At 37.2% G+C, this 15,548-nt stretch overlaps 1 protein-coding gene across 1 annotated transcript; it reads right to left on the bottom strand.

The window, feature by feature from the left end:
- Nucleotides 1–1,774: 1,774 nt before the first annotated feature.
- On the bottom strand, nt 1,775–13,551 carry LOC147856447 (uncharacterized). Its single transcript, XM_087329192.1, has 15 exons — nt 13,417–13,551; nt 12,595–13,327; nt 8,647–8,733; nt 8,427–8,536; nt 8,273–8,323; nt 7,866–8,037; nt 7,456–7,779; nt 6,566–6,772; nt 4,762–5,247; nt 4,256–4,468; nt 3,980–4,168; nt 3,573–3,748; nt 3,337–3,489; nt 3,136–3,220; nt 1,775–2,743 (listed from the first exon to the last, which is right to left on the bottom strand). Exons 2-15 carry the CDS (start codon nt 13,183–13,185, stop codon nt 2,348–2,350), a joined length of 3,240 nt encoding a protein of 1,079 aa, XP_087185318.1. The 5' UTR covers nt 13,186–13,327; nt 13,417–13,551; the 3' UTR covers nt 1,775–2,347.
- Nucleotides 13,552–15,548: the final 1,997 nt, after the last annotated feature.

The following is a 15,548-nucleotide window of genomic DNA, read 5'->3' on the forward strand; positions in this document are numbered from 1 at the left end:
AAACTCACAAAAGCTGATTCTAGAAAGAGATATGCAGAAGAAGATTGTGGATGTTGTGTAGCATGTGAAATCAAAATCACACCAAAAATAAAGAGAAGATTCTGTAAATGAAGAATGTTGTGTTTGCATGTGTTGGTTATATTTGAACCAAACACTAATATTGTTGTTTAAATGAACCTTCCTGATGAAAGGCAATATGACACATGATATTGCATTTTAAAAATGATCTCACATCCACCTCATGATTACCAACATTGGCAATGATGTTGATGTTGACAATGATGACAACTATGATGTTGATGGTGGTAATGATGATGATGATAATGATAATGATAATGATAATGACAAAGTTAGATGCTCATAGCATAAGAAGAGAATCTTTATGCAAAACCTTTCTCTAGAGAACCTACAACAATATCTCGTAGACACATCAAATTAAAAGATCTACCTCTATCAAAATAGATATGTGATCAATGTTTCTAAACAACCCATAAATGCACAATCGCCGGTTGCTCTTTATAAACTTTCAAGGCAACTAGAACTTCCCAATGTCCGCTAGATTAGATGTGTTATTGATATTTAAATGGAAACAAGCAAGAGCTTCTCCCCAAAATGAGCGCCTTAGTATGCGCGAGAGAAATATTTTAACCCACCTACCTGCCCCTTACTGCATGCCATTGTATATCCATCCCACTATGAGCTACACACATAATGGTTGTTCATCATATAACATAGGATTGCACTTCATAACAAGTTTCGCTATCACCATCGTCAATTATGAGGGCCACTATCACTATCATCAATTGGATACTAATTGTAGATGAACAATCACACTAACAAACTTTGTACCTCTACTAGATGATGATATAACTTTCTTTTCTCTGTTCCTGGAGAAAGCCAAAAATTTTAAGGATTTCCTAAATATACATCCCCAAACCTGCAAAAACATTGTGGAAAATGTAAATACTCTAGCATTTGTAAGAAACAGAAAGTTGTTGACAATTCATTCAGTAAAAGACAGCTTGCCATCAATGAAAGGAGATCCATCCATGGATCTATGAGCATGAAATTCTTAGCAAAAGGATGCCATTGTTCTGCTATGTTTCTTTGCTCTTTATTTTGAGCTTTCCTAACTCAATTAGGGCTTCGATAGTTCGTCCATGCAGAATAGGTACTAGTAACTACTTAGCTTTAATGGCTTCTTTCATAAAAAGGAAAAATGATTCCAACTATGCAAATTATAAAGTTAGAACTGTGCCCCAGCATCAACACATTGCTCTGCGTAAAAATGGTGAGCATTGTCTTATACACCAAAGCCAGTTCATGTTGTAAAACCTAATGAGTTCAAAAGTAATTTATAGTGTTGTGGGTACCAACAAACTAGCACCATTGTTCCTGTTTCTTACTTGTGCACATATGTTTGGGATCATATTTCCTGTGGTCTCATAAATCTATTTCAGCTACACATGAGTTGACAGTGAAAGTAATTGTGTTTTATGGAAAAGTACTGTGATTAAAGGAATACTCGGATAACATGCAAGAATTAGTGGGTGCAACTAATTGTGAAGCCCTTCATTCCCCCCTCCCACTCCCTACAAACGATATTGCTATATCACACAGACAGTCTTGCATATTACCTGTCATACACATGATACTGTGGAAAGTGTTGATTTTCCTAAAAAGTCATTGGAAATTTGAATCATGCAATCTTTTCAGAGATGCAATTTTTCTCTTGATGATGAAAAATTGTAACATAAAACACATTTATTCAAAGTTGTGGAATAAAATGTCTTGTGGTATCACAGGTCTCATCGAGTAATAACAATACAAGTTTATGTACAGTGCCGAATAAGAACAAGAAGAAAAGAAACAGCTTCCTTCGGAATTCATGTACATTTCTTTCTCAAACAAGACTCTCAAACTCTCTGAAGAAATTTTTTGAAACAGGATCTAGCTAAAAAGAATCATGTAATCCCATTTTCTTCACTCTGCAGTCTCCAAACCCTAACCTCTTGAAACAGAGGTATCAGAAAGGGGCTGAAATACCCACCCCACTCTTCGGAAAAGACAAGACATCTTCCAAAATTTTCCAAATAAAATAAAATTTGAAGCGACGAAACAAAGGATGATGCTGGGTATCTTATGCATGTGAATTGTGAAAGATTTTAGGTTTAGGACTAGGGTTGAGGTTTTCAGGTTTACGTTTGGTTTTTTTGGGTTAGGGTTTTTAGGTTGTTAGGGTTAGGGTTAGGGTTAAGGTTAGGGTGTAGTAGTTTTGGGATTGGATTTATGGTTTAGATTTCATGTTTCAATGCTTTGAATAACGCAAGAATCAGCCAACCTCACATCATCCATTGCTCAAAGGTTTGTACTTCAATCGGTTCCTTATCCTCTCTAGTCTCTCTTTGTTCTTCTTCTTCTTCTCCATCCTTGCCGCATATCGCTCTTGTCGTTCCCTTTCGTACATACCTTGCCAAAACACTTCCCCTGTTTGTGGCCATAGCCTTCTCTTGATTATATTACTACGTAATTCATCATCCACTTCCTCAGCTAAGTCTTCATCCATGCCTTTCAAGGTGTCATAATCAAAGTATTTCAACCACATGGAAGTCTGTCTGCCTTCTAAGCTATGTTGTTCATCCATATGCCCTGTTTTGGGATCCAAGTATATCATGGTTCGTGCACTGTGGTATGCCCACACATTTACAAGAAGCTCCAAGAGTCTACAATAGCAATGTTTTCCCTGAAGTGAATACATAAGCTCTATTACGCACATATATATACAAGTAACCATATTCAAGCACTTAGTTCCTATCTGTTCAAAACCTCAACAACGTTTTTAAATAGGAATATAGAAGCAAGAAAACACTGTTACATGGGAAAGGGACCAAAGTCAAGAAATATAGAAATCATAACATGGGAGAGAAGGAACATATCAATAAATGATCAAAATAATTACATTCCGATATTAAATCAAAGAGGGATAAATAGATGAATTCAGAGAAAACAAAGATGAGCAAAGAGTGGAGACAGAAGAGTAATAATAACTATCACAGCAGGAAAAAAGCAGATTGTTCCATCATTTATTGAGGCTAAGCAGAATTATTTCCACAAAGATCAACTTGAAATGCATACCTCAAACACAGAAGTTCCCAAAGAGCATTGTTTGTGATCATGATGCTCGATATAATGTTCAGAATCCAACGCATCAACAAACATTCTACAAAAGCAAAAAACCATGTATATATATCAAATGGTTAAGATGGGTATTATAGCATTTAAAAGACGATTATGCCAACCACAGAATCCTCTATTAACAAACGAATATGGATATACCTTGCAAACATTACAAACTCCTGGTAAGAAGATGTGGACATTGCCCAAGAATGAAGACCTGACCATTTACCACCATCAACGGGCATGGGAGGCAGAGATAACCAGCTTTCAGGCAATCCATACATTCTCTTGAATGCATTCATGAATATAAACCTGCTAAGAAATTCCAATTTCTGACTTCACAAATAACCTTTTTTCAGAAACAAACAAATGACAAGTTTCTTATTGTCACGTGCCTACAGTTATTGTTGTTCACCATGTCACAGAAAGACCAGAAATCTTCATGGATTCCTTTCCTGTCCTTAAAATTATCATCATTAGGAAGTTGAGCCCAGAAGTAGAAAGCATCACCATGCTTTGCAACCTTCATTGCCTCCTGTAGAACTCTCTCCGCCGTTATTGACAATTTAACCTGAAAATTATTGACCAAGTAAGATCAAAGCTTATACACCTCCCAATAATAAAAAACTTTTGAAACAAGCAAAATCTCCATAATGAAACTTAGACATTATTTCACCAGAAGTTCTCTAAGATGCACATGCTGATGCAAATGTAGCTTAAAGAAAATCAATTTGTTTTTTGAGAGCTAGCCCCAAAACTGTGCAAGAACTGAAAACAGTAATAGCTTATCCTACTTTCTTACTTTTTGACCCATTGCCCTCCATGACTGGAAACCAATCCAAGGATTTCTGTGTATGCTATCGATTTTGTTAGCAATTGCAAAAAATGCACCATATTCACAGAGCACGTCTTGATAGTATGACTCATTGAGGAGTGGGAGACGGAATGCAGCATCTATATCATCATACTCCAGTCTCCTTTGTTTCGATATCTAGAAATATGGACACAAAGTTATAAATCTGGTATCCTTCATAAGACTCGTGCTATGAACAATTAACTCAGTCAAATGCATGCTTACCATACTTATTCCTCGATACAAAGGATCATTTTGGTGCAGAAAAACAGAAGCACCCATGCCAAAGTAGGGTTCATAAATGCAAAGTGGTTGACCCGTCCTCTCTAGCTCTCCATCATCTTGTTCATGAAGTTCATTCTTCAATCTATCCATTTTCTTCACAACTTTATAAACATTCTCCCAACTTCCCATTAAAAGTTCATGTCTCTCTTCAATCTGACAGCAATCAAAGTATTATATTATGTACAGTACAAAGTTTATGCAAGTGAAACGCAATTGGCTACAGAGACACACACACACATTACATTTTAAGTTATATTAGGTTTTAGGGGCTATTTGTATTAGGGTTCAGGGTTAATCAGTATACAAAAATGCAAATTTGGGAGCTGATGATGGAGGTAACAACTGGGTGGCCAATCTAAGTTCTAACTAGATGGTAGACATAACCAACACCAAAAGCATTTGAACCTCATTAACTAAGCGGTCAAAATAAAAATAAGTTTGCATACCTGTTCTTCTTCCTGCCTTTCCATATCATCTGCCAAACTTGTAAGCCTTTCCTCATTCCAGGCATCTTGTGAGACCAGGTCATAGTCGTTGACCTCTGATTGGGGAAGTTCTGTTGCATTATTTGAATTATTTAGCAGCTGTTCTAGCATGAAGACTATGCTTGAATGTTTGTTTAAATGTGTGCTCTCGGGTTTCATTCCATTGATATCAGGAAAAAGCTCCCACATCCAGTCTTTTATCAACGTCTCAGAAATTTCTGAGATTGGATTTGGAAGCATTGTATCTGAGGGTTTTGGAAGAATCGTTTCTAGAATATCAGCATAACCCTCCAAGGCTTTTCTTACTAAGAGTTGAGTAACATCAGATAACCTTGTAGTAACCCCTTGATCCGGTAATTTGCATCTTTCTACGGATAGTAGTATCTTCTCAGTAAGTTCATTCAAGTCTCCCACAGGATAGAACAGGTTTCCAACACCATTGGTTAGCTGCAATCGCAAAAGAATTCAAGATTATCTCAATCTTCTTTTAGTAAAATATATGATTTGATAAATACTCTCTCTTTTCTTTTAAAGAGACAGTGTGTTATATTAGCTGAAAAAAGTCCAGCTGAAGTTGCAAAAAGAATAGTGCAAAATTAATATAAACTGATACAGCCAAAATAGAATAGTAAGGACGCTAGGAGGAGACATGCACAAGAAGTCACTGTGGGGTGTATATTGCTGTGTAATACTTCCAAGAAAAAAAAAGAAAACAATGCCCATGCAAGCAAACAAAGCTTCTCTTCTTCCTCTATCATACCAGAAGAACCAGCAGAAACATCTCATTAACTCGTGGGCATACAAATCAACTCATGCCACAATGGCCAAAGTCTCTGATTCTCAGTTAATATGAGTCTCCAAGTTGTTGGTCATGCAGTCACAAATGAAACTTTTTTCTACAGGAATTGCATTAGTTACAGAGATGGTATTGCATCAAGTACAATACTGAAAAATACAACATTGAAAGAACATTGTGTGTTGGCCCCAGTCCAGAGTATACACTGGAGAACATAAGCAATCAACAAGAGTTTTCATGACTTCATTCTAAAAACAGCCTCTCATAATCAACTAGTTACCCATAGTTCTTCATCTTCATGTTAATAATCCCAAACCACCTTCATGAAGGATTCCAGATCTTTGGCTAAGTTCACCAAAAGGAAGAAAAAAGTATGTCTGATGCTGTGGAGTTCTACTCTGATAACAAAATGTGTCTTACTTACATTTATAGATTTTCTTTTAAATATCATGTCCGCGATTCTTTTAAATAAGTGTATAAAAGGGTCACTTCAAAGAACCTTTATTTTGCATTATTTACAAATATTTCCATAAGAAAATGAGTGTAGTTAAACACTTTTAGCCTTACATATTAGAGTACATAAATACTAGTAAAAGATGGGACAAAATATTTCTAGCATACGGAGAAAGAGAGTCCAAAACTTCAAGAAATCCTACGATAGAACTAACAAGTTCTATCTACAGAAGAAGAAATAGGTCTATGGCCAAATGCATACAGCAATTTGCAAAACCTGTCTGAGAATTCTAACACATTAAATCAGGCAAAAGTGGTTCACACTCCAGAAGACCATATCTCTCGTGATAAATGGAGCCCTTGAATTTCAGCTCAATATAGTTCAAATGGACTCCATCTACATAGTTTTTCGCTGTTATCTTCAATTCATTTTGAAATATGTAAAACACATATTTGACTCAAAGATCTTTATACACATTCCTTCACATTCATAAACATTTTATCAGTTTAACTTACAACATTGTGGATGACTGTCAAGTTGGGAACAAGAACAAAACGCTCAAATGCAATAGCTCGAACCAAGGAAACTGGAAACTCTTGCTCATCCCGAAGGGAGCTGTAAACAACAACATCTGCCACCCACAATAATTCATTCAAATCTGCACTATCCTCATTGAAGTAGAAGACATTTCCATCCTCAAGTCCCAAATGGTTGGCCATTACCTGTCAACAATAGGCCATGGCAATTCATTAGAAATGTGTGAACATTCGAAAAGAAAGGTGCAGATTGCAAACTGATCACTTATGAAGTTATGATACAGCAAGATGTATGCAAAACAACTGAATGCGGAACCAACATCAACCTTAACTAGACCTCAAGGTTAGTGTGCAACAGGACACCAATATTGTCGTTTTGACATATTCCTAAGAAAAAGATTCAAACTGAGTTTTGCAGCTCATATGAAATTCACAAGGTGAGTTTCATTGTCACTGAGCTTACTGTGGACTGCTATTTCTGAATAATTGACACAGGCCCCTACATGGACACAATAGAAAATACATACATCGAAATTGACACTACCTGGCTCTCAATAACTAGTGTGATAAGTACAAAAATTTCATACGACATCAAAACAATAGTGTTCTTTTACTTGCTGATTACATGCATCCTTTTTTAGAAAAAAGACTGCCTAGTTCAAATAACAATTGATACAAAGACATCTGCAAACAAACGTTGTGCATACATTTCCATACCCAACCACATTATTGGACCTTTTAGTGATGTGTTGATGGAGAAGACATATAATCTTTGGTTCCAAAAGGTATAAAACCAAAAATGCAGAGCACACTGGGCAATGTTACTGTTAACACCACAGAAAATTATAATGCATAGACGATGGCATTACCTGCACAATTTGACTGTAATTATTCACTGGATTGTTGCTAACGAGAAGTAGCTTCACTGCAGCACGATCCTCCTTGTTACCTTCACTTAGTTTCTTTGATATAGAAGATACTGCTTTCATCACCATAGCATGTTCTCGCCAAACACCCTTGTATGTGAAGGAACTTCCAACTATGGTTAGTACAACATCTCCTGACTTGAACCCAAGCATTTGACGTGATTCAACTCTGCTGTGTATGTTCATGTAGGATTTTACATCCCAGACATCCTTTGGAGACCCAGGAATAACCAAGAAATTTCCAGTGTCTAGCAGTGTATGCATCATCTGTAAATGTTTCAAACAACGCCTCAAAAATCTTTGCCACATCAAACTACCCAATAACAGGGAAACAGTAATCCAATAGATCTTACTGCTAAAGTATAGTCCGGAAAGACGACAACATCAGCACGTGCAAATGCCTGCTGCCACTCAGAGAGCAGATCACTTAGACCACTGCTTTCATATAATCTGAGGCGCTTTCCTAGTGTATCCTCAAGTATAATCCAAATTACCACTATATGTTGAAAGGGCTCCTGCAAGAAGCTGTTATTCAAAAATATCCATCAGCTAGTTTAAGCTGAAAATTCAGGAAGAAAAAGCATACTGATAGGATAAATTCCTAGGAAATACTCTAATTTTATCACTAAGAATCTGTCAAAGTGTTTTGGATGCGCATAATAGTAGATGGGCAATGTCACTTTGAAATGTGTTGACATCAACAATCAGAAAATAAAGGACATTGAAAACATAGCAAAGACAGTTTATATCCGAAGATTACCTTCTAAAAACATGTTTGCTTTCCAAGGAGCATAAAATAACTCCTTCAAATCTAAATAACCAAAAACAATCCAGTCAAATTCAAGATATTTGTATGTTCAGAAATGCGTTTTATTACATTTACACAAACATCATACCAATAGAGGGCATCTTACTTTGACCAATCAACCAGTAACCATTTATTTTGATCAAAATGATGCCATTCGACAATTACCCCCTGTTCGTTCCAAATGTGTTGCATTTCTCCTCCCCCTGAAGTGAAAAGCTGCAAGGATACAGGGATGTTCCAAACTCATTTTTAGCCAGTTATTACTCAGCAAGGATCTGAGGAAAATTTAATCCATGGGCTGATTTACAGAAACATTGATCACAAACCTGGATCTTGTAACCTAAAGATTGAAGTCCTTTTGCAAGAGTAATGAGGTACAAGGACTCCGAAGTAAAGTGAAGATCCTTGCATACCTGTAAAGAACCTCAATATCAAGTTCCTTTTCCTTAAAAGTGAGGCAAAGTATTTTTCTATTTTCGTCATAAACCATTTAGTTTTTCGCTGAATGCAACATTTAGTCTCATAGATGATATTGGTTGTTTGATGATGTCGAAATGACATTTCATTTCTCTCGCTATCTTTCTTTTATTTATATGGGAAATGTATTATAAAAATACCCTGTATAATAGACCATAGATGGCTGAGTACAGTGGGCTTGTAGAAAAGGCACGAGGCATTTATAAACAATACTTCTACCATGAATATCATGGTTCCACCATAAGCTCATCTAAAATGGATATCATATAAGGATGCACAGAGCTCATCAGATTTGATTACCACTAATGACAGAATAATGATGACTAAGACAAGAAAAGTGCAATGAGAGAGTAGAGACGCAATAAAAACTTGCTAAATTTTAGGAAATGGCCTTGTATGGAGGTCATCACCTCTCAATGTAAGTGTCTTTCATATTACTTCATAGGGGTGTTATGATTAAGGCTTCAGCTATTAAGAATAAATGTATTGGTATTAGCTTGGTAAGTTTCCAGAAAATATATCATCCTTTTAAGGAGCTAAATTTGATTTTTTTCATTATTGTTGATATGGAAAACAAGTGAGAAAATCTAATTATTCATTACCCTTGTGTGCGTCGCAAGCAAAATCTATTGGATATAGTGGATTCTGATAGGTGTAGGATGCCTACTAAATCTGTTTGGGTTATTTGTATTTTTTTTCGTTTGCTGAGGATTGCTCATCAAGAATCAGGGTTTGATTGCTAAAATGCAAAGATGCACCTTTGCTGAATTTAAGCCTTTTTATGTCGTTGTTGACCACCCAAACAAGTAAAAAGATACAATGTCTACATACACACAATGGGGGTGAATTCTCTAGCATTGAAGTTCAAAACTTTTCTGAGTTACATAGTATAAAAATGGATGTAACGGCATCATAGAACCCCTCTTCTAATGGCCTGGTTGAAAGATATAGCAGGACACTAAGCGAGAGGGTGAGACACATGGTGTTGACAGCTAAACTCCCTCGTGGCTTTTGGGGAGAGGTTATTTAAACTGCAGCATATGTATGCAATAGATTCCCTAGCACAGCATTGAAATGTGTGATCACTGAGGAGGTTTGGTCTAGCAAACCAACCTCATATGTGTCTTTGGCTGTGATGTATTTGTGCACATTAGAAATGAGCTTAGAAATAAACTTAATACAAAGTCCATGAAGGGGATCTTCCTTAAGTATAGTGAAGAGGATAAAATGGACTCTACGATACAACTACCTCAGCTTAAAATTTTGTATGCAGCCAGGACATTGTCTTTAATGAGGCTAAGCTGCTCAAATCTTGTTGTCCCTCTAAGAAACATAGCAAAAAGGGTAGATTTCAGCATGACAAGCCAACCATTGGTGATGATAATGCGCCTCAATGAAACCACGAAAGGCTGAAAATCATGATAAGCCCTGGTAATATTGCCAGAAGATGATGGGCAGCCATTACATGAACCTTTAGGTCATGAGCAACCATGAAATGTATCTTGAGGCCAATGAATAATGCTGAAAATGAGGCTGCAAATGATGGAGAACAGCCTAATGTCAAAGATATCGTGGTTCCTCGTGATGTAGATCTCATGCCTGATAATGTAGATCACTGGGTAAGGTCTACTAGATTAAAAGGAGGCCCTTACAGAGACATGATCCCTCCTTGCATTAGAATATGATGACTGATGAGGATGAAACCCTTACATTAAAGTGGCTTTATGTGAACAAATGAGCAAATGGGAGCTTTCAATGCAAGAAGAAACAAAAGCTTTGCAAGCAAACAATAATAGGAACTTGGTTGAATTGCCCGAGGATAAGAATATTATTCCTCATAGGTGGGTGTATAAAATCAAGACTGTGGATGGAAACCCAAGTAAAATGCAGTCATTGTGTAATCTGTGGTGCCAACCCAGCTATCTGTGATTCCTTGATACACAATGGGAACATACCATTTCATTTATGTTGCCACAGAATGGCAAGGTTGTTTGAAAGGAATAGTGGGGATGAATAATTTGTTTGTTCCTTTATTTTTGTGTCATACCAAGAGTACATATCAATTATTTCATTATGTAAGCATCTCATGCCATAGAGAGTCATAGATGAAGGAGCACTACACACGTAGATATGGTTAGGCTAATGAAGAGGTCTCCCTCAAAAATCCTTTCATGAGACATAGATTCATAACATAATGCAAAGATTAGCATAGACCAAGCATGTTCTAGCATTACTATGCAATCAAGTTGCATGTTAAATCTCACGACTCTTTGATAAGCATGTTCACTACATAATACCAAGGCTTCCATTTACTTGCGAGATCATTTTGATGAATATACTTAAGCTCATTAATTTTTGACAAGATATCATATGATACTCATGGTTGTTTAATTCATTGTCCAATTTGACCTCTTTAGAGAACTTAGTGTAATCTAAGCGGTTATTGCATTGCGATGTGAAACGGGGCGGTTGGGCACAAGTGATGAGAGTGGTCGACTATGCACACCTTGCCCTAAACAAGTTCGAAAGTTTCAGTATCACACTTTGATACAATGCTCTGCTTTTGATCATATTCAACCATGCTTTCCACACATCTTCAACCAAGCTCAATCCTTGCAAGAATTTCTCTCACAACCACAATGTGAACTCTCGATTGCAACATTCATTGGAAAAGTTCTTGAACATCGAGAGTCGCTACTCACTTTCACATATATCACATAAAATGTAATATTTTTGGTCTCATAGATCACATTTGACCTCCAAAGACGATAATAGAATCTATCAAATCTATCTATCTCTCAATACAACAATAACGATAATAGAATCTATCAGATCTATCTATCTCTCAATACAACAATAAAACCACACAAGCTCATTAACAAACAACAATCACGACACCATTTCTACTAGTGCTACAAGTCAATCAAGGGATACACAAGTGGAATTTCCAACCAAGACATGGGAAAGGGGTTAAAACAAATCGACCAATAGAATTGTCATGCACATAATGGACCATGATCTCCAACTCTTTTCATCAACAAATAAAGGCCATTATCTCCCACCATCATAGGTGCTTCCTTTGCTTAGAAGATGTAGTCAATCACGGGCTACACAAGTGGGCTCCCCACTAGGACATTGCAAAGGGGTTACAACAAATCGAGCAATTGCAATTTGTTGTGCACATACGCCCCGGTTGTTGGATCAGGATCTCACAACCCTTGTCATCTACAAATAAAGGCCATTATCTCCAACCATCAAAAGTGTTTCCCTTGCTTTGAAGATCTCTTCATCCAAGATCAACCTACGCTAGAAATCTTTTAGTTCCATAGGTCATATTTGACTTTCAAAGACAATAACAAAACCTCTCTATTTATCTATATGCCTCTAGGCTCATGTTCCTTAAAGAATTTGAACCGTAGGTCTCTACTATACGAGAATATGTTATTCATTCATTATTGTATTAGATCTGGAAACCCTGACATGAACAAAATTTGAGGTTCGATGCCTGTGTGTGCATGTAGAATTCTATATACTCACAACAACATTATTAATATGCACGTTATAGATCCAAAAAGACCTTCCAAAATCACCACTGAACATGTATATTTTATTCATTCATTATTGTATTAGATCTGGATCAGCCATTGCCTGACATGAACAAAATTTGAAGTTCTATGCATGTGCGGGCATGTGGAATTCTACATACTTACAAAACGTTATTAATATGCATTCTATAAATCCAAAGAGCATCCATAATGATTATTTTTATGCAAAAAGCAATAAGATAGAGAACATACTAGTGCAATATGTGGTGGGCGAAGGTAATTTTGTTGGGTCGTCCTTGACCTCGACATCATTTGCTTTTCTTGCAAAACACGTTCTTTGAACTTTGAGGGTTCAAATCGCAATGCATACTCGGCTAAGTTTCTTTCTATATTTTCCATGGTAGTTGGGGTGCGATGGTATGCTATGTTTAATGGGAAATCTGACTGCCTCCACAGAAACATGATTGAACCTTGAAGCAATACTTCGGCTAGCACACAACACACTAGCACCGAAATCAAGATGCTACATATACATGTTTTACCCTTCGTATTCCCACTTTCTCCATCAATTTTATTATTTTTGCTTGGTGTCACTGCCCTTGTATTTCGAATTGGAATTTGTCCACTTCCTTTGTGGACATCAACATCAATATCTTCCTTACCAAAACGATTTGTACCCTCCAGATCAATGTTAATCGGCCTACCTGTTGCTGGATATCTCTTGAATGGGTGCCCATTGCTTCTTCCCAATGTTACTGCATCAATTCGTCCAGAGGCTCCTCTTGGAATAAAAAATGCTTCTAAGTTTTCATCGTGATTATCACGAGGAATTGTTGTTGCCATTGCCAGATGATTGGATTATTTATTTGAATTTAAACATAAATTGTGCTCATATAGACAGAATAATATGCCGCTGAGAAACTTCATGTGAGATAAAAATGCATCAAAGGCTGGCATTTAAGGTTCGCTTTCAAATGAATATACTCTGCATAAAGCAAGATAATATCATCATATATGACCTCATAGATGATGATGGTAAGAAAAATAATTTCGGGTTCACCTAAGTAACCATACCTCGTAATTTATCTTGTTGAGTAGCAGACAATTTTCTACCACAAAAACCACGCCCGGAAACGGCCCATTTTCCACTGAGCAATGGAATCAACGAATCTGAATCTAGAATCTGCTTGAAATGATATCAACAACCATACAATCTGCGGGCGATGTGTCCGAATCTAGAATCTAGAATCTGAAGCTTGAGCCTACAATTCTCACAGATCTGGCATGAGAGCCTGATGGCGGAGGTCTTTTTACTCTGTGGGTCTTCAGAGTTAGATCCAAAATGAATAAAATAAGCAGAAGAAATATGTACTGTGGTTAAGAGAGAGAGAGAGAGAGAGAGAGAGAGAGAGAGAGAGAGAGAGAGAGAGAGAGAGCTCTTTGGAGAGCCTTGAGTGAGAGTGTTTTGAGTGTTTGTGTTTTTAAAGGGGGGGCAGGGGAAGGATATTATAAACAAAACAAAGAAGAAGAAGTAGAATTATTTTATTTATTTTTTTATTTTATTTTATTTATTTATTTATTACTACTACTTTGGGAGGTGGATGTCTTCATTTTCTGGTTTTGTTCAGGTTCATATGGTGGGTAAGTGGGTGGGTATTTTACCGAGTCCGTCCTCTACTTGTCAAGGGACTCGATATAGAGTTCATCTCGAAAGAGACAGAAACCTGCTCCCCTCCACTAACCCCCCCATGAGATATATGGTGGTGTTCTACAACGCAAATGACCCGACAACACAATTCCCGAAGTTCGATCAAAAGACTGGAAGCTTATCCTCCTCTCTGTCTGCGTCGCTTTCTTATATGGCATTGTGTTCCCAATTTTATCCTGCCACGTTTTGGACAGATACGTGTATGCGGTGTTGATGATAATTTGAGCCTAGTCTTCGTCCATCCATGTGACTCGATGAATACAATTTTGGGTGGCTCGAAATTTACTTCTTCCAACACCTTTCTTTTATCTTGATTGTATTATTGTCCTTGAAAGAGTCTTTATGGAAGCCTCTAGTGCTTCCCAATGATAGCTCTTATATGTGTGTTTTATGGAGATGGACGCCTTCTTCTATTTGACATGTGGAGAAAGAGATAGATGTGGCCATAATTGGTTATCATTAAATGCATTGTTGGATCTCATGGTCCCTATATATATGAAATTGATGCAAGTGAACCTTGAAAGGAGTAATAACAAAACCTCAATAAGTACGATGCACACCATGGATGTTTTACATAAGGAGGTTTCATGTATATGGCACATTACTTGATGTATACAACGATAGCACTTAGTTTTGGATGTAGGATGACAATCTCCTTTTTTTCATTCTATGCCTTTGGTGATGGCTTACAAATGCAATCATGTTTTTCCTATATCGTGGAGTATGCTTAATGTTGAACATAATTTGTGTAGTTTCCAAAGTCCTTTCGTTTTTGTATGTAGCTATATATACGCATCATTCTAGGCAAATTGTGCTTCCCTTTTAAGTGGGTTTAGGGAGCTACAACTTCACCCAACTTAATTTTATCAAAGGTTGTGTTTGATTGACAACCTCCAAGTGTCAGAGCATGCAAATACAATCATGGGATCGGGAGTATGAGAAATGGGTTGTTGTTCGATGGTCTCCCACAGAGTGCCACACGCAAAGAAAGAAATGTCAAGCTTGAAAGGACATTCGATATGGCAAGTGTCCCCCAAACTAAGCTCCGCAAAGTGCACTATCATGATTAAAGGAGTTTCGGTCGTTGTCACTCGATTAAGTCATACTAACACTTGCGAAGGGTTTTAGGGTCTGTTTATACCACAATACTTTAGAGAGATGGGTATGCCGGACATTTGTGGAGATCCATGAGGCTGGCCGGGGCAAATTGATATGCTCCCCATGCCCATGTGGAAGTGATATGTACATATGTATGTATATGATGGATGAACCAAAGTCAATGAGAGCTTGGCTCGGTAGCCTCTTTGCTTGCAACTCTGAGTAAAACCCCCATAGCCCAAAATATAAACACTTGGCCTAAACCATACACCCCGGGGGTATGGAACAGATAAATAAGTGGAGAGATGGAACCCTGAAATGTCTCAGAATCGGACATGGAAGTTGAAATTTCAATGGATTTGGGTTTCTTGATTCCCCAAGAAGACGGTGTCGGAGTAGT

Source organism: Azolla caroliniana, unplaced genomic scaffold, assembly GCF_043228905.1.
Source record: "Azolla caroliniana isolate FFs.n. ecotype wild unplaced genomic scaffold, voAzoCaro1.0.p SCAF_13, whole genome shotgun sequence".
NCBI lineage: Eukaryota > Viridiplantae > Streptophyta > Polypodiopsida > Salviniales > Salviniaceae > Azolla > Azolla caroliniana.

What these genes read in the sequence shown, in the direction of transcription:
- LOC147856447 (XM_087329192.1), bottom strand. Translation starts at nt 13,185, where the DNA reads ATGGCAACAACAATTCCTCGTGATAATCACGATGAAAACTTAGAAGCA. An exon ending in AAAGGCAGGAAGAAGAACAG is followed by an intron (nt 4,469 to 4,761) that starts GTATGCAAACTT and finishes GATTGCTGTCAG; the next exon opens with ATTGAAGAGAGACATGAACT. An exon ending in TGTATCGAGGAATAAGTATG is followed by an intron (nt 4,169 to 4,255) that starts GTAAGCATGCAT and finishes CCATATTTCTAG; the next exon opens with ATATCGAAACAAAGGAGACT.